Source organism: Salvelinus alpinus, chromosome 3 (genome assembly GCF_045679555.1).
Source record: "Salvelinus alpinus chromosome 3, SLU_Salpinus.1, whole genome shotgun sequence".
Lineage (NCBI taxonomy): Eukaryota > Metazoa > Chordata > Actinopteri > Salmoniformes > Salmonidae > Salvelinus > Salvelinus alpinus.
Genome location: NC_092088.1, coordinates 39,365,663 through 39,390,850, shown reverse-complemented (window position 1 = coordinate 39,390,850; position 25,188 = coordinate 39,365,663). Strand labels below are relative to the sequence as shown.

At 41.9% G+C, this 25,188-nt stretch overlaps 1 protein-coding gene across 4 annotated transcripts in view; it reads left to right on the top strand.

Annotated features, from left to right (window-relative positions):
- LOC139570688 (regulator of microtubule dynamics protein 2-like) overlaps positions 1-24,827 on the top strand; it is a 54,920-nt gene extending 30,093 nt beyond the window's left edge. For 2 of the 4 annotated variants that reach the window (XM_071392784.1, XM_071392785.1), the window contains exons 6-11: positions 6,026-6,101; positions 8,792-8,869; positions 15,989-16,087; positions 23,738-23,791; positions 24,145-24,225; positions 24,345-24,827. In XM_071392784.1, coding sequence (XP_071248885.1) covers positions 6,026-6,101; positions 8,792-8,869; positions 15,989-16,087; positions 23,738-23,791; positions 24,145-24,225; positions 24,345-24,401 — 445 coding nt within the window. In that variant the 3' untranslated portion in view covers positions 24,402-24,827. Of the gene's footprint in view, positions 1-6,025; positions 6,102-8,791; positions 8,870-9,067; positions 10,274-15,988; positions 16,088-23,737; positions 23,792-24,144; positions 24,226-24,344 lie in introns of those variants that run through there. The other 2 variants (XR_011674144.1, XM_071392786.1) reach the window with 2 other exon arrangements.
- Positions 24,828-25,188: the final 361 nt, after the last annotated feature.

Sequence of the window (25,188 nt, the reverse complement as noted above, 5' to 3'; positions counted from 1 at the left end):
ACACAGGCCAAATCTACGCTGGATGTTGCTTACCAAGAAGACAGTGAATATTAAATCTACTTGAAAATATATGGCAAGAATTGCTGTCTAGCCATGATCTTGACAGAGCTTGAAGAACTTTTGAAAAGAGTAATGGGCTCTTCTGAGGGCAATCGTGGGTTGGGGTGTACAACTCAATATTAGGAAGGTGTTCCAAATATTTTGTGCACTGTCTACATATGTATATGTGTTTATGTTCCGGTCTCTGACATTGCTCATTTTGATATTTCTTAATATCTTTACGTTTTATGAATTTTGTGTGTATTATTGTGGTGCTGTTTGTTCACCTGCACCAGCCCGCAATTGCTAATAACCCATTTGCAACCTTCCGCCTTAATGTGATAGTGAAAATCTGAGGCCCGCACCCGACCCTAACCTGCTAGTATAGAACATGCGCTGTAGGCTACAGTCAAAGACGGCTGAATGATTTTCTTTTCTTCTTTTTTTGTTGAGTCATGTAGCTTAGGTTTCTACTTATAATTTCAGAGATTTTGGTATGCTGTTTCTAAGTCAACTCCGCTGTAATTAGATACACGCCGTTTCTCTTCTGTCATTGTATGTTGCGCGAGAAGACTAAATAAACTCTTGCTCACCAGAATGTCATAAATCAATTGAATGAATGCTTTAATCTAGTTGACAAAAGTAAAGTTCTGTCATTTCTACTTCTTTTGCGGAGAAAATATGTTTAGGGTCCCGGGGAGAAAATGCAACAACAAAAAAGTTTTAATATTTTCTGTACATAATTTCCAAATTACATCAGTTTGACCGGTTGTGAAAGCTGTGAAAATGTCCCCCAAAAAATTTCTGTTAAGATTTCAGTTCGGCTTGGATGCATATTTTATGTGGTTGAAAAATACTATCAGCTTTATGATGCTGATTTAAAAACAGGGCCTCTGCAGATGGTATCTAATTGCATTCACATTCTCTCAAGGCGCTGAAAGAAAGAAATCATGTTTTTTTCCCACTCTTGTTCGTGCGTGAAATATGTGCATACATTTGGTGTATCATTTTACTGAAAGAGATGCTTAATTCAAACAGGAGTAAATATGAAGGATATAGAGATTAAGGACCTACAGTCAGTGTCCAGATTTCAGTTTCCATTTAACCATCTGAACAGTAAGCTACTGTTCCCTGGATGTGCCATAAGTCTATTTGAAGTCACTGTCTTGTGACTGTAAAATTTGTGTAGTGCTTCACAATCATCACACATGGCATAGCCGGCACTGCTATCATCCTCTTTTACAACTTCACCAAATCTTTCCCAAACAATACTTTTCCTTTCTCTTTATTTGTAACTCCATTTTGCAGCTTTTCTCTTATTGAAATCAACTTAATACCACAGACACATTGTCCTTTTTGCCTCTGTGAATCGCAGTTAACTTTTTCTGCCCATTCCCAAAAGCATTTGGCAATTGCCGTCTAGTCTATTTGCCGCACGTAAGCTTTGGCTTAGCCTACGCACTAATGCCAGATAGCCTAAAATAATGAAAGAAAAACCTCAATGTAGCCTATAAATTACACAACAATGGTACATTCATCCACACAACATTTTATGACCCTAAATTCATCCGCCCCGCGGATATAACCACAGGAACTGCAGGTTGAGTCAACCCGCACATCACCAGTGTATTGTTTTATTATTTTTTGCTAGTTATTACTGCACTGTTAGAGCAAGAAACACAAGCATTTCGCTGCACCTGCAATAACATCTACAAATGGATATACGTGACCAATAAACTTGGACAAGATTTTTTCCCTACGGTGTTTGCACTCCTGACGATCGCTTGTGTACATTTCTACTTAAAGCTATAATTTTCTCTGAATGGTTTATTCTAGGCGGTTACACACTGCTCCTTGCAGGCTTTTTATTCACTGTCACTACATCAACTTGCAGTTATTGACATAAACCGTTATGAAATGCTAAATGTATTGCTTGTTGAATGTGTTATAAATGGGTTATGTTGGCTCTGAAAGGTGTTTCCCAGGTGGCTCCCTAGATATTGTCATACTAACTGTCAGACTTCTTTACATCCCCTAACCTTAATAGTTGGAGGATTAGGTCCAGTTTACCTTCAATAAGAATATAAGGGCCAGTGCAACTGGAATCATCAGGCCATTGTTATCAATGGTCTCACTTAGTCCAGCTGTGGTCACTGTTGATTCAACTCCAGTTACATGTAATAATTCACACCATGTTGGAAGTCGGAACAACCCAGTTATCATCCATCCACTGACGTGTTTCTTCATAAGGGGTAGCTAGCCAGTCGGTGGTGCAGAACTTGCTAAAGCTCATAATCACACAGCAGAATGTTTTCATTGGAAGCCAGTCGGCTAAAAGCTGCAGATAGGATCTCTGCTCCTGTGGTATTGTAGAGCTCCCCACTCATCGAGCCCCAACCAGCAGTGGTGTGGCCGCACCTTGCACTGCCATTAGAACATAAACAAGCACCTTTTTGTTAGTTATATACAACTCGCCCACCAATGCTTTGGCAGAGAATAGACAAAGGTTATCTTGAGTGTGGTGTGGGTGGCACTTGACTTCTCTTTGTCTTATTTGAATAGGTGGCTTATAGGCCAAGCACATACAGTGCATTCAGAAAGTATTCAGACCCCTTGACTTTTTCCACATTTTGTTTTGTTACAGCCTCATTTTAAAATGAATACCATTTGTTTTTTCCCCTCATCAATCTACACACAACACCCATAATGGAAAAACAAAAACAGGGTTTTTAGAACATTTTGCAAATCTATTAAATAAAAAAAGGATATCACATTTACATAAGTATTCAGACCCTTTACTCAGTACTTTGTTGAATCACCTTTGGCAGCAATTAGAGCCTCGAGTCTTCTTGGGTATGACACTACAAGCTTGGCCCACCTGTATTTGGGGAGTTTCTCCCATTCTTCTCTGCAGATCCTCTCAAGCTCTGTCAGGTTGGATAGAGAACATTGCTGCACAGCTATTTTCAGGTCTCTCCAGAGATGTTCGATCGGGCTCAAGTCCGGGCTCTGGCTGTGCCACTCAAGGACATTCAGACTTGTCCCGAAGCCACTCCTGTGTTGTTTTGGCTGTATGCTTAGGGTTGTTGTCCTGTTGGAAGGTGAACCTTCGTCCCAGTCTGAGGTCCTGAGTGCTCTGGATCAGGTTTTCATCAAGGATCTCTCTGTACATTGCGCCATTCATCTTTCCCTCAAGCCTGACTAGTCTCCCAGTCCCTGCCGCTGAAAAACATCTCCACAGCATGATGCTGCCACCACCATGCTTCACCGTAGGGATGGTGCCAGGTTTCATCCTGACGTGACCATCAGGTTCTTGGTCACCTCCCTGACCAATGCCCCCCCCCCCCCCCCAATTGCTTTGTTTGCTCTAGGAAGAGTCTTGGTGGTTCCAAACTTCTCCCGTTTTAAGAATGATGGAGGCCGCTGTGTTCTACCCTTCGCCAGATCTGTGCCTTGACACAAACCTGTCTCGGAGCTCTACGGACAATTCCTTCCACCTCATGGCTTGGTTCAAGCTCTGACATGCACTGTCAACTGTGGGACCTTATGGACAGGTGTGTGCCTTTCCAAATCATGTCCAATCAATTGAATTTACCACAGGTGAACTCCAATCAGGTTGTAGAAACATCTCAAGGATGATCAATGGAAACAGGATGCACCTGAGCTCAATTTCGATTCTCATAGCAAAGGCTCTGAATATTTATGTAAATAAGGTATGTGTTTTTTTTTTTGTTAACATTTCTAAAAACTGTTTTTTGCTTTGTCATTATAGGGTATTGTGTGTAGATTGAGGAATTGTTGTCTGAATACTATAAGTTATTTCTGTTTTTATTTGTAATGAATTTGCAAACATTTCTAAAAACCTGTTTTTGCTTTCATTATGGTATTTCTTTTAATCAATTTTAGAATAAGGCTGTAAAGTAACAATGTGGAAAGTCAAGGGGTCTGAATACTTTCCGACTGCACTGTACATGTATAAATCACATGGAGCATATTATATTGGTACTTACACAGATCATACACAAAATCCTTCTAGTTTCCTGCTAATCAGGTAACATAATTTAACATTGGTAGTTGGCACAACACACTAGATAACCCGGTAAGTTTTTCACTGTTTTCTTTAGGAGCTGCAATCCGGTTAAGTAGTACGCTATGCCTGCGTCATTTCATCGGATTAAAGCCCAGCAAGAGAGAGTCTCTATTTCATGGCCTGCCTAAGAAGGCTTTCACATGCTACCAGACACCCTTCACTAACACACACACATCCCCATCTACCATCAGTACCACCCTCTTCACTGTCAGGTGACCTTTTCACCCCCTTGATCCTTTGTAGTGTTTGTGTCCCGCTGTGAGTACCATCAGGATTAGAGGCCTTGTGGTGAAAGGACTTTGATCACCTCATTCTTCTTTTCTCCAAACCCACAGGCTACAGACTGGGGTAAAAACACAGTCTTCCACTGTACGGACCCAACTGTTTCATTTAGCCTCTTCCTTGTTCCCTGTATATTAAAGCTGCATTCTGGGATTCTGAAAACAGAACACCAGCCCCTCCACTTGTTTTGGACTGATAATCCATGACATTCAAGTGATCGCTTTAACTATATTTTGACGCTATACACTGGGTACACATCTATAATTTAAATGACTATCGAACAGCTTCCTAAAGCTTAGACTGTAGCTTTAATTGGGAGCGAGAACAAGGGAAAAGAGGCAAAGCTGCATATCTTATCTCTCCTTAAAGTTGTTTAGTGAGGAGCTTGTCTGGGAGATTGAGTGTTGTTGGCTTCCAGCGCCTTCTGGGTTGAGATGTGGCTAGTGATCCAGGAAATGGGTGGTGTAAGTGAGGCAACCACCCCAACCCCTCCCCTCCCTGCTCTGCATCATGCCTGACTCCTGTTGGAGAAACGTAGCCTGGGCGTGCTTTATCGAAGTAGTTAACATTACAACATATAGTATTGTCGTTTTTATTAATAAGACTGAACTGAAGGGCCCCTATTCAAACCCTCCTCAATATTTCTCTCTCTCCACCTGTCTCTTTATCGCCATCTCTCCGTGATGTTTCTTTCAAATTCAAAAGGCTTTATTGGCATGACAAAATTACAAAGCAAAATGTTTTCAACACTTCTCTCAATTATCTGTCTCTGGTAGGGATTGGGGTCTGAAATAGTATCTTTTTTTGTTGTCGGATATCAAATTATTCAAAATACATGTTTTTATTACTATTTTTTAACCTGAGCACTGTTGCGCGAGGGACATAGGCTGACGCTTTATTGCTGCAGCTGCAGGAGTGGGCTGTGTGTGAGAGATGGGAGCGAGCAGACAAAGAAACGTTAGTCAAGCCAATTCGGCTACAGCCAAGACTAGCTAACTTGTAGCAGCCACAATGTTATTTATCATCCCATATAATAGTACCTGTCTTGACTGAAGTAGCCTAGAGAAGATAGCTAGCCAACTATAGCTAGCTAGGCTAATTTAAGCTATATGCAGCGCCGCCTCCCCAACCCCATTCAGATAAAACAACTACATTTTGTTGCTCGTTTTAGCCTATGCCTACTCCTTCTCATTTTGCAAACCTTTTAATTCTGTAATTGTATTACATCTTGCATTGGGTTAGTGAACGCTCACTCCACTTGCTACACATTGAGCCTCCTTTCCGATTTGATTGGCCAACATAAACAACAAGCTACACTCGTGAAGGCTAACGTTACTGGTCAACTGCCGGTCTTTTTATGGGGCACATCTCATAAAAACTACATTGAAAAGTTTGTTGTTTTATTAAATTAATAATTAGAAATATTATGGTACATTATCCTTGTAGTATGTAACAATGTCACATGGATATTTTAATTACATTTAGAAAAAGCCTTTTCAGGGTTAGGCCTATAGTTTTTTGGCCTCGCAAAAATGAATAGCCTACTTACACAAGTATTTGAATACTAACCTCTTTTCGGATGTTTGAATAACCGTGCACATACCTATTCTCTAGGTACGCCATAATGTGTGGCATCATGACAGAGTATGAGACTGTGCAGAACAGGATAAAGAATGGCTACATCTTCAAAGTAAGTGATTTTCTGACACCATCTACACACAAAGCTATATTTTCATGTTGTCACCGATTCAAGTGTTTGTTTTGTGTACTTGAACCATGTCAGACCTTACCTACTGTGCCTTCAGAAAGTATTCACAACCCTTGACTTTTTCCACATGCTCTTGTGTTACAGCCTGAATTTAAAATGGATTACATTAAGATTTTGTGTCACTGGCCTACACACGATACCCCATAATGTCAGAGTGGAATTATGTTTTGTTGACATTTTTACGAATTCATTAAAAATGAAAAGCTGAAATGTCTTGAGTTGATAAGAATTCAAACCCCTTGTTGTCGCAAGCCTAAATAAGCTTTAGGGGTAAAAATGTGCTTAACAAGCCACATAAATTGCATGATTTTTGAATGACTACCTCGTCTCTCTACCCCACACATACAATTATCTGTAAGGTCCCTCAGTCGAGCACTGAATTTCAAACACAGATTCAAGCACAAAGACCAGGGTGGTTTTCCAGTGCCTCGCAAAGAAGGGCACCTATTGGTAGATAATAAATACATTTAAAAAAAAAAAAAGTAGACATTGAATATCCCATTGAGCATGGTAAAGTTATGAATTACACTGGATGGTGTATCAATACACCCAGTCACTACAAACGTACAGGTGTCCTTCCAAACTCATTTGTCGGAGAGGAAGGAAACCGCTCAGGGATTTCGCCATGAGGCCCAATGGTGACTTTAATACAGTTAGAGCTAATGGCTGTGATAGGAAAAAACTGAAGATGGAGAAACATTGTAGTTATTCAACAATACTAACCTAAATAACAGAGTAAAAGAAGGAAGCCTGTACCGAATAAACATATTCCAAAACATGCATCCTGTTTGCAGTAAGGTACTAAAGTAAATGCAAAAAATTTGGCAAAAAAATTCACTTTAGGGCCTGAATACAAAGTGTTATGTTTGGGGCAAACACAGCACATCACTGAGTACTACTCTTCATATTTTCAAGCATAGTGGTGGCTGCATCATGTTATGGGTATGCTTGTCATTGGCAAGGACTAGGGAGTTTTTGGGGGGGAGGGTATAAAAAGAAACGTAATAGAGCTAAGGACAGGCAAAATCCTAGAGGAAACCTGGTTCAGTCTGCTTTCCAACAGACACTGGGAGACAAATTCACCTTTCAGCATGACAATAACCTAAACCTCAAGGCCAAATATACACCGAAGTTGCTTACCAAGACTACATTGAGTGGCCTAGTTACAGTTTTGACTTAAATCTATGGCAAGACTTGAAAGTGGCTGTCTAGCAATGATCAACAACTAACTTGACAGAGCTTAACAGAACATTTTATAAATGTTTTTTGTGGGAGGGGGGGGGGTCTTGGATGGTTGAGGGGCAGCTCTTGGGGAACTGTGGGGGGGGTCTTGGAGGGCTGGTGGGAGATCTGTCGTAGTGCCCTTGAGCAGGGAGTTGACACTGGTTGCTTCTGTGTGTCGCTTTGGATGGGAGGCTGTTAGATGACTAATGTGATGTACTTTCGGCTTCACTGCAAGTATATTGTATGTTTTAATTATTAAAAATTTAAATAAAATAACTTGACAGAGCTTGAAGAATTGTAATATTGTACAATCCAGGTGTGCAAAGCTCTTAGAGACTTACCCAGAAAGACTCACAGCTGTAATCGCTGCCTAAGTTGATTCTAATATGTATTGACTCAGGGGTGTGAATGCGTATGTAAATTAGATATTTCTGTATTTCATTTGCAAGAAATGTGCAAAAATTTCTATAAACACGTTTTCACTTTGTCATAATGGGGTATTGTATGTAAATGGGTGAACAAATATTAATGTTGAATTCAGGCTGTAACACAACAAAATGTGGTGTAAGTCAATGGGTATGAATACTTTCTGAAGGCATTGTACATTAGTAGCACCTGAGGTGATAGCAGGCACACAGAATGATTGGTGGAATTAATCATAATAAGTGAGAGTAACTGAGGTCAGGGCTTGTAGTTTTCCAGAACCTCCCCTGTAGTCTGTCTCTATCAGTGTTGAGTCCTATCGGCGTCTAGAGGGTCCTCCCATCACCACAAGTTGACAGCCAGAATCACCCTCTGTGTTATTTAGGTCAGGTGTTGTTCAAATGGGACGTAGAAAGTGTTCCTATACACACAGTTGTGGACAGCGCCTCTATACACTGACTGCTATACATGTCTTAGCCTTATTGGCAGGAAACTCCCCTCACTAACACTCAGATGTAAGGGTTGCATAACGGCAGAGACTGGGACAACCGCACGCAGCATTTATCTTACCTGTCAGTTGCTTCACAAACTCTGTTTACCTGCAAAGTCTTGAACGGTGGGAGAGGGGGGCGGACATGAAGAACATGCAATGTATGGAGAGGGGGAGTGAGTGAGAGAGAGGGGGAGGAGAGTTGGAGGGAGACAAAGTGAGCGAGAGGGGAGAGAGGGCGAAAGAGACTGATTTTGCGAGTGGAAATGGAACAGGGGGAAGGGAAAAGGAGAGGGTTGCATGACAGAAAGGAGCTTTTTATACATTCATGTAAGTGTGTGTGGGAGAGATATTTGTGAAATAGTTTTGGGTGGTTGGGTACGTGGAGATGGACCGATCAGGTCGTAGGAGAATGTCTGGTCTAATGAATGAATGCTGTCTGTACTCTTCTGTTTCCTCCCTCCCTTTCTCACAGGATCATTTGGATAAGGCCATTGAGCTGAAACCACAGGATCCTATGTCTTACTACCTGCTCGGCCGCTGGTGCTATGCTGTATGTGACACACACACACACACACACACACACACACACACACACACACACCCTCCCATGTGTAGCTAGCTGCAGTCAAGATGAGTGGCTATTTCTCAGAAGAAGGGGGGGGGGTCAGACTAATGTTTTGTGAAATTGAATTTAAAGGGCTCTCTGCTCTGTGTTCATGTTAGACATTAATCCACTGTTTACATTCAGGCCACTGTCCCCACTGTGACGTCAAGGAAGTGCTACATCTGCAATTACACGTTTCTAAGATGAATGGGGTGAGGAAGGAATAGTGAATGCATTTGACCCAGAAGGTCCCTCCCGTTAGGACCATTATCTCTTTGTGTAATCGCGTTTTCGTGGTAAAGGAGGTGTGTGTGTTGTGCCAAGATGTGTGTAGTGTAACTAGGGCAGCGTTTCCCAAACTCGGTCCTGACACTCTACAGCTGATTCAAATGATAAAAGTTTGATGATTATTTGAATCAGCTGTGTAGTGCTAGGGCAACAACCAAAATGTGCACCTCTTGTGGTCCCGAGGACCTAGTTTAGGAAACCCTGAGATAGGGATGTAACGATTCACTTCGGTCCCAATAAAATGTTTAAGATACGACTGCATCGGTCAGCAGACTCCAAACCGATCCAAATGTAGCATGCATCGGTCAGAAAATCTATTAAACCTTACGACTTGCCGGTACAGTAAAATGTTTTGCTCATATTACTTTCTTCTGAAAAAACATTGTCAGAGTTACAGTTTTGATTTAAATCTACTTGAAAATCTATGGCAAGACCTGAAAATGATTGTCTAGAAAGGATCAACAACCAATAGCTTTTTTATTTATTTTTATTTAACCTTTATTTAACCAGGTAGGCAAGTTGAGAACTAGTTCTCATTTACAATTGCGACCTGGCCAAGATAAAGCAAAGCAGTTCGACACATACAACAACACATAGTTACACATGGAGTAAAACAAACATACAGTCAATAATACAGTAGAAAAATAAGTCTATATACAATGTGAGCAAATAAGGTAAGGTAAAGGCAAAAAAAGGCTATGGTGGCGAAGTAAATACAATATAGCAAGTAAAACACTGGAATGGTAGATTTGCAGTGGAAGAATGTGCAAAGTAGAGATAGAAATAATGGGGTGCAAAGGAGCAAAATAAATAAATACAGTAGGGGAAGAGGTAGTTGTTTGGGCTAAATTATAGATGGGCTATGTACAGGTGCAGTGATCTGTGAGCTGCTCTGACAGCTGGTGCTTAAAGCTAATGAGGGAGATAAGTGTTTCCAGTTTCAGAGATTTTTGTAGTTCATTCCAGTCATTGGCAGCAGAGACCTGGAAGGAGAGGCGGCCAAAGGAAGAATTGGTTTTGGGGGTGACCAGAGAGATATACCTGCTGGAGCGCGTGCTACAGGTGGGTGCTGCTATGGTGACCAGCGAGCTGAGATAAGGGGGGACTTTACCTAGCAGGATCTTGTAGATGACCTGGAGCCAGTGGGTTTGGCGACGAGTATGACGCGAGGGCCAGCCAACAAGAGCATACAGGTCGCAGTGGTGGGTGTAATATATGGGGCTTTGGTGACAAAACGGATGGCACTGGGATAGACTGCATCCAATTTATTGAGTAGGGTATTGGAGGCTATTTTGTAAATGACATCGGTAGGATGGTCAGTTTTACGAGGGTATGTTTGGCAGCCTGAGAGAAGGATGCTTTGTTGCGAAATAGGAAGCTGATTCTAGATTTAATTTTGGATTGGAGTTGCTTAATGTGAGTCTGGAAGGAGAGTTTACAGTCTAACCAGACACCTAGGTATTTGTAGTTGTCCACATATTCTAAGTCAGAACCGTCCAGAGTAGTGATGCTGGACGGGCGGGCAGGTGCAGGCAGCGATCGGTTGAAGAGCATTCATTAAGTTTTACTTGCATTTAAGAGCAGTTGGAGGCCACGGAAGGAGAGTTGTATGGCATTGAAGCTCGTCTGAACGGTTGTTAACCTCTGGGATATGTGGGACGCTAGCGTCCCGCATGGCCAACATCCAGGGAAAATGCAGAGCGCCAAATTTAAATAAATTACTATAAAAATTTTACTTTCATGAAATCACACATGCAATACACCAAATTAAAGCTACACTTGTTGTGAATCCAGCCAACGTGTCAGATTTCAAAAAGGCTTTACGACGAAAGCACACCCAACGATTATGTTAGGTCAGTACATAGCCACAGAAAAACACAGCCATTTTTCCAGCCAAAGAGAGGAGTCACAAAAAGCATAAATAGAGATAAAATGAATCACTAACCTTTGATCTTCATCAGATGACACTCATAGGACTTCATGTTACACAATACATGTATATTTAGTTCGATAAAGTTCATATTTATATCCAATAATCTCAGTTTACATTGGCGCGTTACGTTCAGTAATGTTTTGCTTCCTTAACATCCGGTGATTTTGCAGAGAGCCACATGAATTTACAGAAATACTCATTATAAATGTTGATGAAAATACATGTGTTATGCATGGAACTTTAGATAAACTTCTCCTTAATGCAACCGCTGTGTCAGATTTTAAAAAAAGCTTTACCGAAAAAGCACACCATGCAATAATCTGAGTACAGCGCTCAGAGCCTAAACAAGCCAAAGAGATATCCGCCATGTTGTGGAGTCAACAAAGTCAGAAATAGCATTATAAATATTCACTTACCTTTGATCTTCATCAGAATGCACTCCCAGGAATCCCAGTTCCACAATAAATGTTTGATTTGTTCGATAAAGTCCATCATTTATGTCCAAACACCTCCTTTTGTTCGCACGTTTAGTACACATCCAAACTGACGACGCGTTGGCAGGTCCAAGCGAAAGTTCAGACAAAGTCATATTACAGTTCGTAGAAACATGTCAAACTGATTCTATACTTAATCTTTAGGATGTTTTTATCATAAATCTTCAATAATGTTCCAACCGGAGAATTCATATGTCTTCAGAAATGCAATGGAACGCAAGCTACCTCTCATGTGAATGCGCATGACCAGCTCGTGGCACTCTGCCAGACCTCTGACTCAATCCTCTCTCATTCACCCCTCCTTTATAGTAGAAGCATCAAACAAGGTTCTAAAGACTGTTGACATCTAATAGAAGCCTTAGGAAGTGCAATATGACCCCATTTCCACTATCTTGGATAGGCAAAGAGTTGAAACACTACAAACCTCAGATTTCCCACTTCCTGGTTGGATTTTTTCTCAGGTTTTTGCCTGCCATATGAGTTCTGTTATACTCACAGACATAATTCAAACAGTTTTAGAAACTACAGAGTGTTTTCTATCCAAATATACTAATTATATGCATATTCTAGCTTTTAGGACAGAGTAGCAGGCAGTTTACTCTGGGCACCAATTTATCCAAGCTACTCAATACTGCCCCCCTGTACCAAAGAAGTTAACACTGTCCAAAGAAGGGCCAGAAGTATACAGAATGGTGTCGTCTGCGTAGAGGTGGATCAGAGACTCACCAGCAGCAAGAGCGACATCATTGATGTATACAAAGAAGAGAGTCGGCCCAAGAATTGAACCCTGTGGCACCCCCATAGAGCCTGCCAGAGGCCCGGACAACAGGCCCTCCCGATTCGACAAACTGAACTCTATCAGAGAAGTAGTTGGTGAACCAGGCGAGGCAATCATTTGAGAAACCAAGGCTGTCGAGTCTGCCGATGAGGATGTGGTGATTGACAGAGTCGAAAGCCTTGGCCAGGTCAATGAATGTGGCTGCACAGTATTGTTTCTTATCGATGGCGGTTATGATATCGTTTAGGACCATGAGCGTGGCTGAGGTGCACCCATGACCAGCTCTGAAACCAGATTGCATAGTGGAGAAGGTGTGGTGGGATTCGAAATTGTCGGTAATCTGTTTGTTGACTTGGCTTTCGAAGACCTTAGAAAGGCAGGGTAGGATAGATATAGGTCTGTAGCAGTTTGGGTCTAGAGTGTTCCCCCCTTTGAAGAGGGGGATGACCGCAGCTGCTTTCCAATCTTTGGGAATCTCAGACGATACGAGAGGTTGAACAGGCTAGTAATAGGGGTTGCAACAATTTCGGCAGATAATTTTAGAAAGAAAGCGTCCAGATTGTCTAGCCCGGCTGATTTGTAGGGTCCAGATTTTGCAGCTCTTTCAGAACATCAGCTGACTGGATTTGGGAGAAGGAGAAATGGGGAAGGCTTGGGCGAGTTGCTGTGGGGGGTACAGTGCTGTTGACCGGGGTAGGGGTAGCCAGGTGGAAAGCATGGCTAGCCGTAGAAAAATGCTTATTGAAATTCTCAATTATAGTGCATTTATCGGTGGTGACAGTTTCCTATCCTCAGTGCAGTGGGCAGCTGGGAGGAGGTGTTCTTATTCTCCATGGACTTTACAGTGTCCCAGAACCTTTTTTGAGTTTGTGTTGCAGGAAGCAAATTTCTGCTTGAAAAAGCTAGCCTTGGCTTTTCTAACTGCCTGTGTATATTGGTTTCTAGCTTCCCTGAAAAGTTGCATATCACGGGGGCTGTTCGATGCTAATGCAGAACGCCATAGGATGTTTTTGTGTTGGTTAAGGGCAGTCAGGTCTGGAGAGAACTAAGGGCTATATCTGTTCCTGGTTCTACATTTCTTGAATGGTGCATGCTTATTTAAGATGGTGAGGAAGGCATTTAAAAAAATAAATAAACAGGCATCCTCTACTGACAGGATGAGGTCAATATCCTTCCAGGATACCCGGGCCAGGTTCATTAGAAAGGCCTGCTCGCTGAAGTGTTTCAGGGAGCGTTTGACAGTGATGAGTGGAGGTTGTTTGACCGCTGACCCATTACGGATGCAGGCAATGAGGCAGTGATCGCTGAGGTCTTGGTTGAAAACAGCAGAGGTGTATTTAGAGGGCAAGTTGGTTAGGAAGATATCTATGAGGGTGCCCGTGTTTACGGCTTTGGGGTGGTACCTGGTAGGTTCATTGATAATTTGTGTGAGATTGAGGGCATCAAGCTTAGATTGTAGGATGGCTGGGGTGTTAAGCATGTCACAGTTTAGGTCACCTAGCAGCACGAGCTCTGAAGATAGATGGGGGGCAATCAGTTCACATATGGTGTCCAGAGCACAGCTGGGGGCAGAGGGTGGTCTATAGCAGGCGGCAACGAATTTTGAAAATAGTAATGGAAAAATGTTGCACAAGCCATTCGTGCAATACTCTTAGAGACCCAGAAAGACTCAGATCTTAATGCTGCCAAAAGTGCTTCTACAAAGTATTGACTCGTGTTGAATACTTATGTAAATATAGTATTTCTGTATTTTATTTTCAATACATTTGCTAAAATTTCTATTAAAAAAAAATGCTTTCTTATTATGGGGTATTGTGTGTAAATGGGTGTGAATTCTTTTGTTGATTTAATCCATTTTGAATTCAGGCTGACACAACAAAATGTGGAATAAGTTCATTTACACACGCACACACACACACACACACACACACACAGAGAAGTCAGCTCAGAGAGGCCCCGCTCATGACCAGCAGCAGATTTTAATTTAGAATTTAAAATGGGCAAATATGCGGCAAATGTTAGTGCATCGAATTGTAATGCATCAAATTAAATCGCATCGATTCGTTCTTTAAACAAACTGAATCACACTGAGTAATTTCAAAGTAAAACGTGTTGTTCCTGTATCGTATTGGAGCCCATGTATCGAATTGTCTTGAAAGGGAAAGATGCACATCCCTAATTCTCACTGTTTGTCATGATGGGTTGGTGTGTGTTAAGATTAGAAACTGCTTTTATGGTAGATTATATTGTCTCCAAATCATGAGTGACAGGGCCTTGGCAGCAGTATTTTGGAAGATTCTTTGTATAGTGAAAAATGCACCTTTACTCCCCTGACATATCCCCTGATATCTCCCGCAAAACACCAGTCTCAACTTCAACAGTGAAGAGGCGACTCCAGGATGCTGGCCTTCTAGGCAGAGTTGCCAATAAATAGAAAAGATTAAGATGGGCAAAAAAAACACAGACACTGGACAGAGGAACTCTGCCACTGGACAGAGGAACTCTGGACAGAGGAACTCTGCCAGCATCCCGGAGTCGCCCCTTCACTGTTGACGTTGAGGCTGGTGTTTTGCGGGTACTATTTAATGAAGCTGCCAGTTGAGGACTTGTGAGGCGTCTGTTTCTCAAACTAGACACTAATGTACTCGTCCTCTTGCTCAGTTGTGCACCGGGGCCTCCCACTCCTCTTTTTATTCTCGTTAGAGCCCGTTTGTGCTGCTCTGTGTAGGGAGTAGTACACAGCGTTGTACGAGATCTTCAGTTTCTTGGCAATTTCTCGCATGGAATAGCCTTCATTTCTCAGAACAAGAATAGACTGAGTTTCAGAAGAAAGTTCTTTGTTTCTGGCCATATTGAGCCTGTAATCGAACCAACAAATGCTGATGCTCCAGATACTCACCTAGTCTAAAGAAGGCCTGTTTTTTTTACTTCTTTAATCAGCACAACAGTTTTCAGCTGTGCAAACATAATTGCGAAAGGGTTTTCTAATGATCAATTAGCCTTTAAACTTGGATTAGCTTGGATTAGCTAACACAACGTGCCGTTAGAACACAGGAGTGATGGTTGCTGATAATGGGCCTCTGTACGCCTATGCACGTAGATATTCCATTAAAAATCAGCTGTTTCCACCTACAACAGTCATTTACAACATTGACAATGTCTACACTGTATTTCTGATCAATTTGTTGTTATTTTAATGGACATGAAATGTACTTTTCATTCAAAAACAAGGTCATTTCGAAGTGACCCCAAACTTTTGAACGGTAGTGTACATAAATCTGTTTTGGCTTTGTCATTATCAGGTATTGTGTGTAGATTGATGAGGGAAACAAGTAATTTAATCATTTTTAAAAATAAGGCTGTTACGTAATAAAATGTGTAAAAAGTCAAGGGGTCTGAATGCTCATCGAATGCATTGTAAATACTACTAGCACAGATTTAAATTCTACATTACCCACCATGTTTAAATGCTACTTTACACACCATGATTAAATGCTACTTTACCCACCATGTTTAAATGCTAATCTGATTTGCCATGTTCTAAAACGGTGTTATACATTGGTTCTGTTCAGGTGGCTCAGCTGTCGTGGATTGAAAGGAAAGTTGCTGCTACATTGTTTGGAAAGCCTCCAAGTGCCACGGTCCAAGATGGTCTGAAGAACTTCCTCAAGGTATTGTTATTCTCCACGCTACCATGGATTGCAGTGTCGAGCACAAGTGTTTGACACAGTATGTATTGATTGCTCTTCCCTAAACCATTATCAAAAATCAGTCCGTAGATCCTACTAATGTCTGGATCAGCTGAGCGCAGCAGCTCCAGCTGACTGGAGGCTACTGCACTGACTCGCAGCAGCTAGCTGCTTCTTCAAAACTCGTCCAGAATGTCTTCTATTTGGTACAAATCATTCCCTAAGTTCTAGACCTCAGCTGAATCTGTTAATGAATGGTGTTGCTGTTGAACAAGTTGAGGAGACTAAATCGCTTGGCGTTACCTTAGATTGTAAACTGTCATGGTCAAAACATATACAGTGGGGAGAACAAGTATTTGATACACTGCCGATTTTGCAGGTTTTCCTACTTACAAAGCATGTAGAGGTCTGTAATTTTTATCATAGGTACACTTCAACTGTGAGAGACGGAATCTAAAACAAAAATCCAGAAAATCACATTGTATGATTTTTAAGTAATTAATTTGCATTTTATTACATGACATAAGTATTTGATCACCTACCAACCAGTAAGAATTCCGGCTCTCACAGACCTGTTAGTTTTTCTTTAAGAAGCCCTCCTGTTCTCCACTCATTACCTGTATTAACTGCACCTGTTTGAACTCGTTACCTGTATAAAAGACACCTGTCCACACACTCAATCAAACAGACTCCAACCTCTCCACAATGGCCAAGACCAGAGAGCTGTGTAAGGACATCAGGGATAAAATTGTAGACCTGCACAAGGCTGGGATGGGCTACAGGACAATAGGCAAGCAGCTTGGTGAGAAGGCAACAACTGTTGGCGCAATTATTAGAAAATGGATGAAGTTCAAGATGACGGTCAATCACCCTCGGTCTGGGGCTCCATGCAAGATCTCACCTCGTGGGGCATCAATGATCATGAGGAAGGTGAGGGATCAGCCCAGAACTACACAGCAGGACCTGGTCAATGACCTGAAGAGAGCTGGGACCACAGTCTCAAAGAAAACCATTAGTAACACACTACGCCATCATGGATTAAAATCCTGCAGCGCATGCAAGGTCCCCCTGCTCAAGCCAGCGCATGTCCAGGCCCGTCTGAAGTTTGCCAATGACCATCTGGATGATCCAGAGGAGGAATAGGAGAAGGTCGTGTGGTCTGATGAGACAAAAATAGAGCTTTTTGGTCTAAACTCCACTCGCCGTGTTTGGAGGAAGAAGGATGATGAGTACAACCCCAAGAACCCATCCCAACCGTGAAGCATGGAGGTGGAAACATCATTCTTTGGGGATGCTTTTCTGCAAAGGGGTCAGGACGAATGCACCGTATTGAGGGGAGGATGGATGGGGCCATGTATCGCAAGATCTTGGCCAACAACCTCCTTCCCTCAGTAAGAGCATTGAAGATGGGTCGTGGCTGGGTCTTCCAGCATGGCAACGAAACGAAACACACAGCCAGGGCAACTAAGGAGTGGCTCCGTAAGAAGCATCTCAAGGTCCTGGAGTGGTCTAGCCAGTCTCCAGACCTGAACCCAATAGAAAATCTTTGGAGGGAGCTGAAAGTCCGTATTGCCCAGCGACAGCCCCGAAACCTGAAGGATCTGGGGAAGGTCTGTATGGAGGAGTGGGCCAAAATCCCTGCTGCAGTGTGTGCAAACATGGTCAAGAACTACAGGAAACGTATGAGCTCTGTAATTGCAAACAAAGGTTTCTGTACCAAATATTAAGTTCTGCTTTTCTGATGTATCAAATACTTATGTCATGCAATAAAATGCAAATTAATTATTTAAAAATCACACAATGTGATTTTCTGGATTTTTGTTTTAGATTCCGTCTCTCACAGTTGAAGTGTACCTATGATAAAAATTACAGACCTCTACATGCTTTGTAAGTAGGAAAACCTGCAAAATCGGCAGTGTATCAAATACTTGTTCTCCCCACTGTATCTGCTTTTTTGACACCACACTCCACAAAGCAAGTCCTGCAGGCTCTAGTTTGAGCTAATCCTGATTATTGTCCAGCCATAGGGTCAAGAGCTGCAAAGAAAGACCAAGTTAAGCTGCAGCTGGCCCAAAACGGGGGCACATCTTGCTTTTCATTGTAATCAGAGGGATAACATTAATACTATGCATGCCAGTCTCTCTTGACTAGGAGTTGAGTAAAAACGTCTTCTTCTTTTATAAGAAACGTTAATGTTTTGGAAATTCCAAATGGTTTGCATAGTCGACTTACACACAGCACTGACACACACACTTGCCGCACCAGACATGACACCAGGAGTCTTTTCATAGTCCCCAGGTCCAGAACAAATTCAAGGAAACGTACAGTATTATACAGAGCCATGAGTGCATGCAACTTCCTTCCCTATTATGTAGCGCAACTGAACAACAAACCTGGTTTCAAAAAACAAATAAAGCAACACCTCACGGCACTACGCCTCTCCCCCATGTGACCTACTTGTTGTGTGTATGTACTGACATGTATGTGTAACTGATAGATGCACGCACACACGCACTACATGTTCATGTTTTTAAATGTATGTAAATTGTACAATCTTTTGTCTGTAATGTATTTTTCACATTATGTGTCGGACCCCAGTAAGATTAGCTGTCGCTGTTAGTATTGACTTATGGGGATCCTAATAAATCAAATCACTCATTGTGATAACATAATATTGCTAGAGTAGCTTGCTAGGTAGCTAGCTTATGGAGGAAGCATTTGGTGTTCAGCATTGAGTGTGTGCACTAGATTAAGTTAGTTGTCGTGCACATTGTCAAATTCCAGAAATACTGCTCCTTCAAGCACTAAACTTCTTAGCTAGATGTAAAATTGAGCGACTAAGAAAAAAAGTCAATTACTGATTTATTGTTTTAGCTTAACAACTCAGCAAAAAAAGAAACGTCCCTTTTTCAGGACCCTGTCTTTCAAAGATAATTCGTAAAAATCCAAATAACTTCACAGATCTTCATTGTATCTTCAAGGGTTTAACCTGTCTAGGATGAGAGTGGCGCTAGCGGCACTCCCCCCCCACCCCCACTGAAAAACCAGTGCCGCGAAATTCAAAAAAAATATTTTTTTTAAATATTTAACTTTCACACATTAAAGTCCAATACAGCTAATGAAAGACGCAGATCTTGTGAATCCAGTCAACATGTCCGATTTTTTAAATGTTTTACAGGGAAGACACAATATGTAAAGATGTACACATTAGCACCTAAAAACACATTAGCATAATCCACCATCTTTTATTTGTCCACCAACACCAGTAGCTATCACCAATTCGGCTAAACTAAGATATTTATAGCCCCTAACCAAGAAAAAAACTAATCAGATGACAGTCTGATAACATATTTATGGTATGGGATAGGTTTTGTTAGAAAAAAGTGCATATTTCAGGTAGATGGCATCGGTTACAATTGCACCCACCGTCACAAATGGAATAGACAAACTACTTAGAGCAACGTGTTTACCTACTTACTAATCATCAAACATTTCGTAAAAATACACAGCATACACGAATCGAAAGACACAGATCCTGTGAATACAGACAATATTTCAGATTTTCTAAGTGTCTTACAGCGAAAACACAATAAATCGTTATATTAGCATAGCACATAGCACATAGCAGCCCAGCATTGATTCTAGCCAAAGTGAGCGATAAAAGTAAACATCGCCAAAATATATTAATTTTTTCACTAACCTTCTCAGAATTCTTCAGATGACACTCCTGTAACATCATATTACACAATCCATATAGAGTTTGATCGAAAATGTTTATATTTAGCCACCAAAATCATGGTTAGACAATGTGGAATGTAGCTCAGCTGGTCAGAAAAAGTCTGTGCGCCACTTAGACAGTGATCTACTCTTATACATAAATACTCATAAACGTGACTAAAAAATATAGGGTGGACAGGGATTGATAGACAATTTAATTCTTAATACAATCGCGGAATTACATTTTTTAAATTATCCTTACTTTTCAATACAGCTTGCGCCAAGCGATGCTACGTCAAAAAACATGGCGTCCGAAGCCACTAAAATGTTTCGACAGAAACACGATTTATCATAATAAAAATGTCCTACCTTGAGCTGTTCTTCCATCAGTATCTTGGGCAAAGGATCCTTTCTTGGGAGAAATCATCTTTTGGTGGAAAGCTGTCCTCTTGCCATGTGGAAATGTCAACTGCGTTCGGGATGAACTGAAAAGCGTGCCCAACTTTTCACATCGTTGCAAAAATAAATGTCCCAAAATCGCACTAAACGGATATAAATTGCTATAAAACGCTTTAAATTAACTACCTTATGATGTTTTTAACTCCTATAACGAGTGAAAAGATGACCGGAGAAATATAACAGGCTAAACTAACGCTTGGAACAGGTGCGCGCCGGTGTCCTCTAGGCTCATGACGCAGCTCCCAAAGAATGACTAGCTTCAGAGTTTTTTCATTTGTAGGTCCTGTGAACGTGCAATCGACCCCGTTGGAATCGTCATCACGTAAAGGCATCCAGGGGAAGACGTAAGAAGTGTCCGTATAGTCATAGCAACGACAGTGCCCTTTTAACTGAGTTCAGAAGAGTGGCCAACATTTCTCAAATCTGACTCCATGTCAGGGAAATTGCTGTAGAATGGGCTCTGTTCCACTTAGAGACAAAATTTCAACTCCTATAGAAACTATAGACTGTTTTCTATCCAATAATAATAATAATATGCATATTGTACGATCAAGGATTTTGTGGGAAGCCGTTTCAAAAATTAGCCAAGTTAGCATAAATAGTCTAAACAGCGCCCCCATCCCCAACAGGTTAAACGCTGTTTCCCATGCTCGTTCAATGAACCATAAACTATTCATGAACATGCACCTGTGGAACGGTCGTTAAGACACTAACAGCTTTACAGACGATAGGCAATTAAAGTCACAGTTATGAAAACTTAGGACACTAAAGAGGCCTTTCTACGGACTCTGAAAAACACCAAAAGAAAGATGCCCAGGGTCCATGCTCATCTGTGTGAACGTGCCTTAGGCATGCTGCAAGGAGGCATGAGGACTGCAGATGTGGCCAGGGCAATAAAGTTCAATGTCCGTACTGTGAGACGCCTAAGACAGTGCTACAGGGAGACAGGACGCACAGCTGATCTTCCTCGCAGTGGCAGACCACGTGTAACAACACCTGCACAGGATCGGTATATCTGAACATCACACCTGCGGGACAGGTACAAGATGGCAACAACAACTGCCCGAGTTACACCAGGAACGCACAATCCCTCCAACGGTGCTCAGACTGTCCGCAATAGGCTGAGAGAGGCTGGACTGAGGGCTTGTAGGCCTGTTGTGAGGCAGGTCCTCACCAGACATCACCGGCAACAACGTTGTCTATGGGCACAAACCCACCGTCGCTGGACCAAACAGGACTGACAAAAAGTGCTCTTCACTGACGAGTCGCGGTTTTGTCTCACCTGGGGTGATGGTCAGATTCACGTTTATCGTCGAAGGAATGAGCGTTACACCGAGGCCTGTACCCTGGAGCGGGATCGATTTGGAGGTAGAGGGTCCGTCCTGGTCTGGGGCGGTGTGTCACAGCATCATCAGACTGAGCTTGTTGTCATTGCAGGCAATCTCAATGCTGTGCGTTACAGGGAAGACATCCTCCTCCCTCATGTGGTACCCTTCCTGCAAGCTCATCCTGACATGACCCTCCAGCATGACAATGCCACCAGCCATACTGCTCGATCTGTGCGTGATTTCCTGCAAGACAGGAATGTCAGTGTTCTGCCATGGCCAGAGAAGAGCCCGGATCTCAATCTTATTGAGCACGTCTGGGACCTGTTGGATCGGAGGGTGAGGACTAGGGCCATTCCCCCTAGAAATGTCTGGGAACTTGCAGGTGCCTTGGTGGAAGAGTGGGGTAACATCTCACAGCAAGAACTGGCAAATCTGGTGCAGTCCATGAGGAGGAGATGCACTGCAGTACTTAATGCAGCTGGTGGCCACACCAGATACTGACTGTTACTTATTTTGACCCCCCCTTTGTTCAGGGACACATTATTCCATTTATGTTAGTCACGTGTCTGTGGAACTTGTTCAGTTTATCTCTCAGTTGTTGAATCGTGTTGTGTTCATACAAATATTTACACATGGTAAGTTTGCTGAAAATAAACGCAGTTTACAGTGAGAGGACATATCTTTTTTTGCTGAGTTTATTCATTCTCACTTTTTGACGGTGAAATTGGGTTCATTTGGCAAAGTCACCTATGCAATACAGTATTTTCCAATGTTATGACAGCCCATTGTAGCCGGACTTCTTTTGATCTATCCCATTACCCTTTGCGAGATACGAGACAGATCAGTGCAGGCGGAATCGTCGTGCTATATGACGTAAGACAATGCGTGTGTTTGATGGCGTAAAGCGTGTCAGGCCTTGCAAATGTAACTTCACCAGCACATTTCTCATTTACCCAAACAACTGGTTCTGAATGTGGACGGGTACCCTGTTTCTGTTACTTTTATAGTACTGCATTGTGTACTTTAGCCTGTTATAATCATGCAGTCTTTCTAAGTTCTTCCTTTTAACTTATCTTGCAAAGCCATAGGCTCTACTATCTTTCATGCTCTCTCTCCAAACCGCTAAAACATGTAGCACACAGCAGCCTATTTGTTTTGTGTTAAATCAGAATTTGCCCAGCGGTCGCTTCTGCACCCAGATTTAAAGACCAAACCCCAAGTATTTAAAGAGGCGTAATCTGTGTTCACACTTTTCACATGTTTATATAAAGAGAAATGAAATCGCTCCTGGCCAAGATTTCTCCTGGCCTGCTGCATGCCTCTTCCTCCTGTCTTGTGTATCTCACCCATCAATTTGATTGAAGTGGTCTCTGTTGTAACTTGTTGCTCCTGGCCGCAAGGACTCTGGTAGAGGCTGTCTAGCTTCAATAAACACATCCTGCTGAGTTATGCAACATGTGCCGCAACAGCCAAGTGCACAAACAGTGGCTTCCCTCTACCTAGTGCCCAGGTGTTGTCGTAGTACTCTTTTCACTGTATGATTAATGCTAAGGTTAAATAGGGTCAGAATAAAAGGTTGAGTCAAGTGAAATATACAGTTCATAGACATATTCATTTGTGTCTATATATCAATTTCTAGAGGTACAACAATGCTATGTTTAGTCCTGTCAATGATTGTGTGTGCTGTGCAAGTTCTATGTTCAGTTGCACTCATTTGCCCAAATCCTGTACCAATGTCATACCTGTCCTGGACTGATTTGATGCATTTAGAACATAAACTGTGAGTGTTTTTGTCAGTGGTGTGTTTTTGGTGCAGGTCCAATGGAAGAATACAACCGTGTTTTCTAGCTTTATGGTAACACTTAACTTCGTCGCCGTCGCGTCCGAGGGATGACGTTTGTGCCTCCAAGTCTCAGACTGGGCTACCTTTTCACGAGAGTTTGATTCCAAATCACCTCTGCTTCATACTGGAATCAGGGATGGATCCCTTTAGTGCTGACACATTACAGAGATTCTGGACAAGGAGAATCCATTTTGTCCCGTCCTCGGGAAGCTTAACTCGAGAAAGAGTTGATTCTAAGCATGTGCAGTGTTCTCGTGTTTTTCTTATATTTTCATTCTTTCACAGGTGGAGGAGATCAGTCCCAAGTACTCCAAATTAAACTATGTGTTTCTAGCCAAGGTAAGTTGGGATGCCAATGATCTTGTTATGTGTGCATCTTATATTTAAGCAATAAGGCACGAGGGGGTGTGGTATATGGCCAATATAAGGGATGTTCTTAGGGACGATTCAACAAACCCCCGAGGTGCCTTATTGCTATTATAAACTGGTTACCAACGTAATTAGAGCAGTACAAATAAATGTTTTGTCATACTCGGGGGTATACGGTCTGATATACCACGGCTGTCAGCGAATCAGCATTCAGGGCTCGAACCAAGCAGTTTATAATAATCTATATCCCGTAATCGAATGGCTATTTATGTGCACCAGTGATGATGTTGATTATGATGAGGAATGTGATTTTGATTGGTCAGTGCTACAGAGACCTGGGGCAAAAAAGTCAGGCCAGGAAGATGTGTGATGCTGCTACTTCAATGGAAACCATTTCCAAAGAGGTGGGTACTAACTGTAGTGTCACTGGCTTATGCTTGTGCTCTAAAGTCTTAGTTTTCTCACATTTGTAATTGTTGTGGTTAAAATAATAGATTAATTTCTCTTTCTCTCCCCCCACAAGGATGAGGAGGCACAGAAGGAGCTGGACACCCTTTTCTCTGCTCTAGGTGTTAATTGAGGACATTGTGGAATGGCTCCATCCTCTTGCTAGGGAGGAACCCAGGATCCTCCTCACTGGAAAGCACACTATGAAGGGAAGCCAATCCATTTCTTCCTTGATTACTGTTGGGACAGTATCTTCTTCGTCCTAGTATTCTCTGGGATTGGAGATGACTGGATCGGCTGTGCATACTAGGGAACAAACTTATCACAGACATATCATGATGTCTTATGAATGCATAGTGCTTTGACATCTGTTCGCTGAAGAGATTGTGGTAAAAGGGACAGTTGGACCTAAGTCAATCAATGGTGTTGGTCCCAATGGGATATACATTATCTACCACCTCGCATCAATACAGTCAGCAATTAAGTGTAGGGGACCAGGCAATACTGTAGCTAGAAAATACATTTTATGAAGATTTTAATAATTATACTGAAGTTGGTTCCAATATGTGTGATCACCTGTGTCAACCCAAACAGATATATCCAAAACAAAAATATAATAATTTCAAACCTTGCTTACATTTGTATACAATCACATATACAGTGGGGAGAACAAGTATTTGATACACTGCCGATTTTGAAGGTTTTCCTACTTACAAAGCATGTAGAGGTCTGTAATTTTTATCATAGGTACACTTCAACTGTGAGAGACGGAATCTAAAACAAAAATCAAAAAAATCACATTGTATGATTTTTAAGTAATTCATTTGCATTTTATTGCATGACATAAGTATTTGATCACCTACCAACCAGTAAGAATTCCGGCTCTCACAGACCTGTTAGTTTTTCTTTAAGAAGCCCCC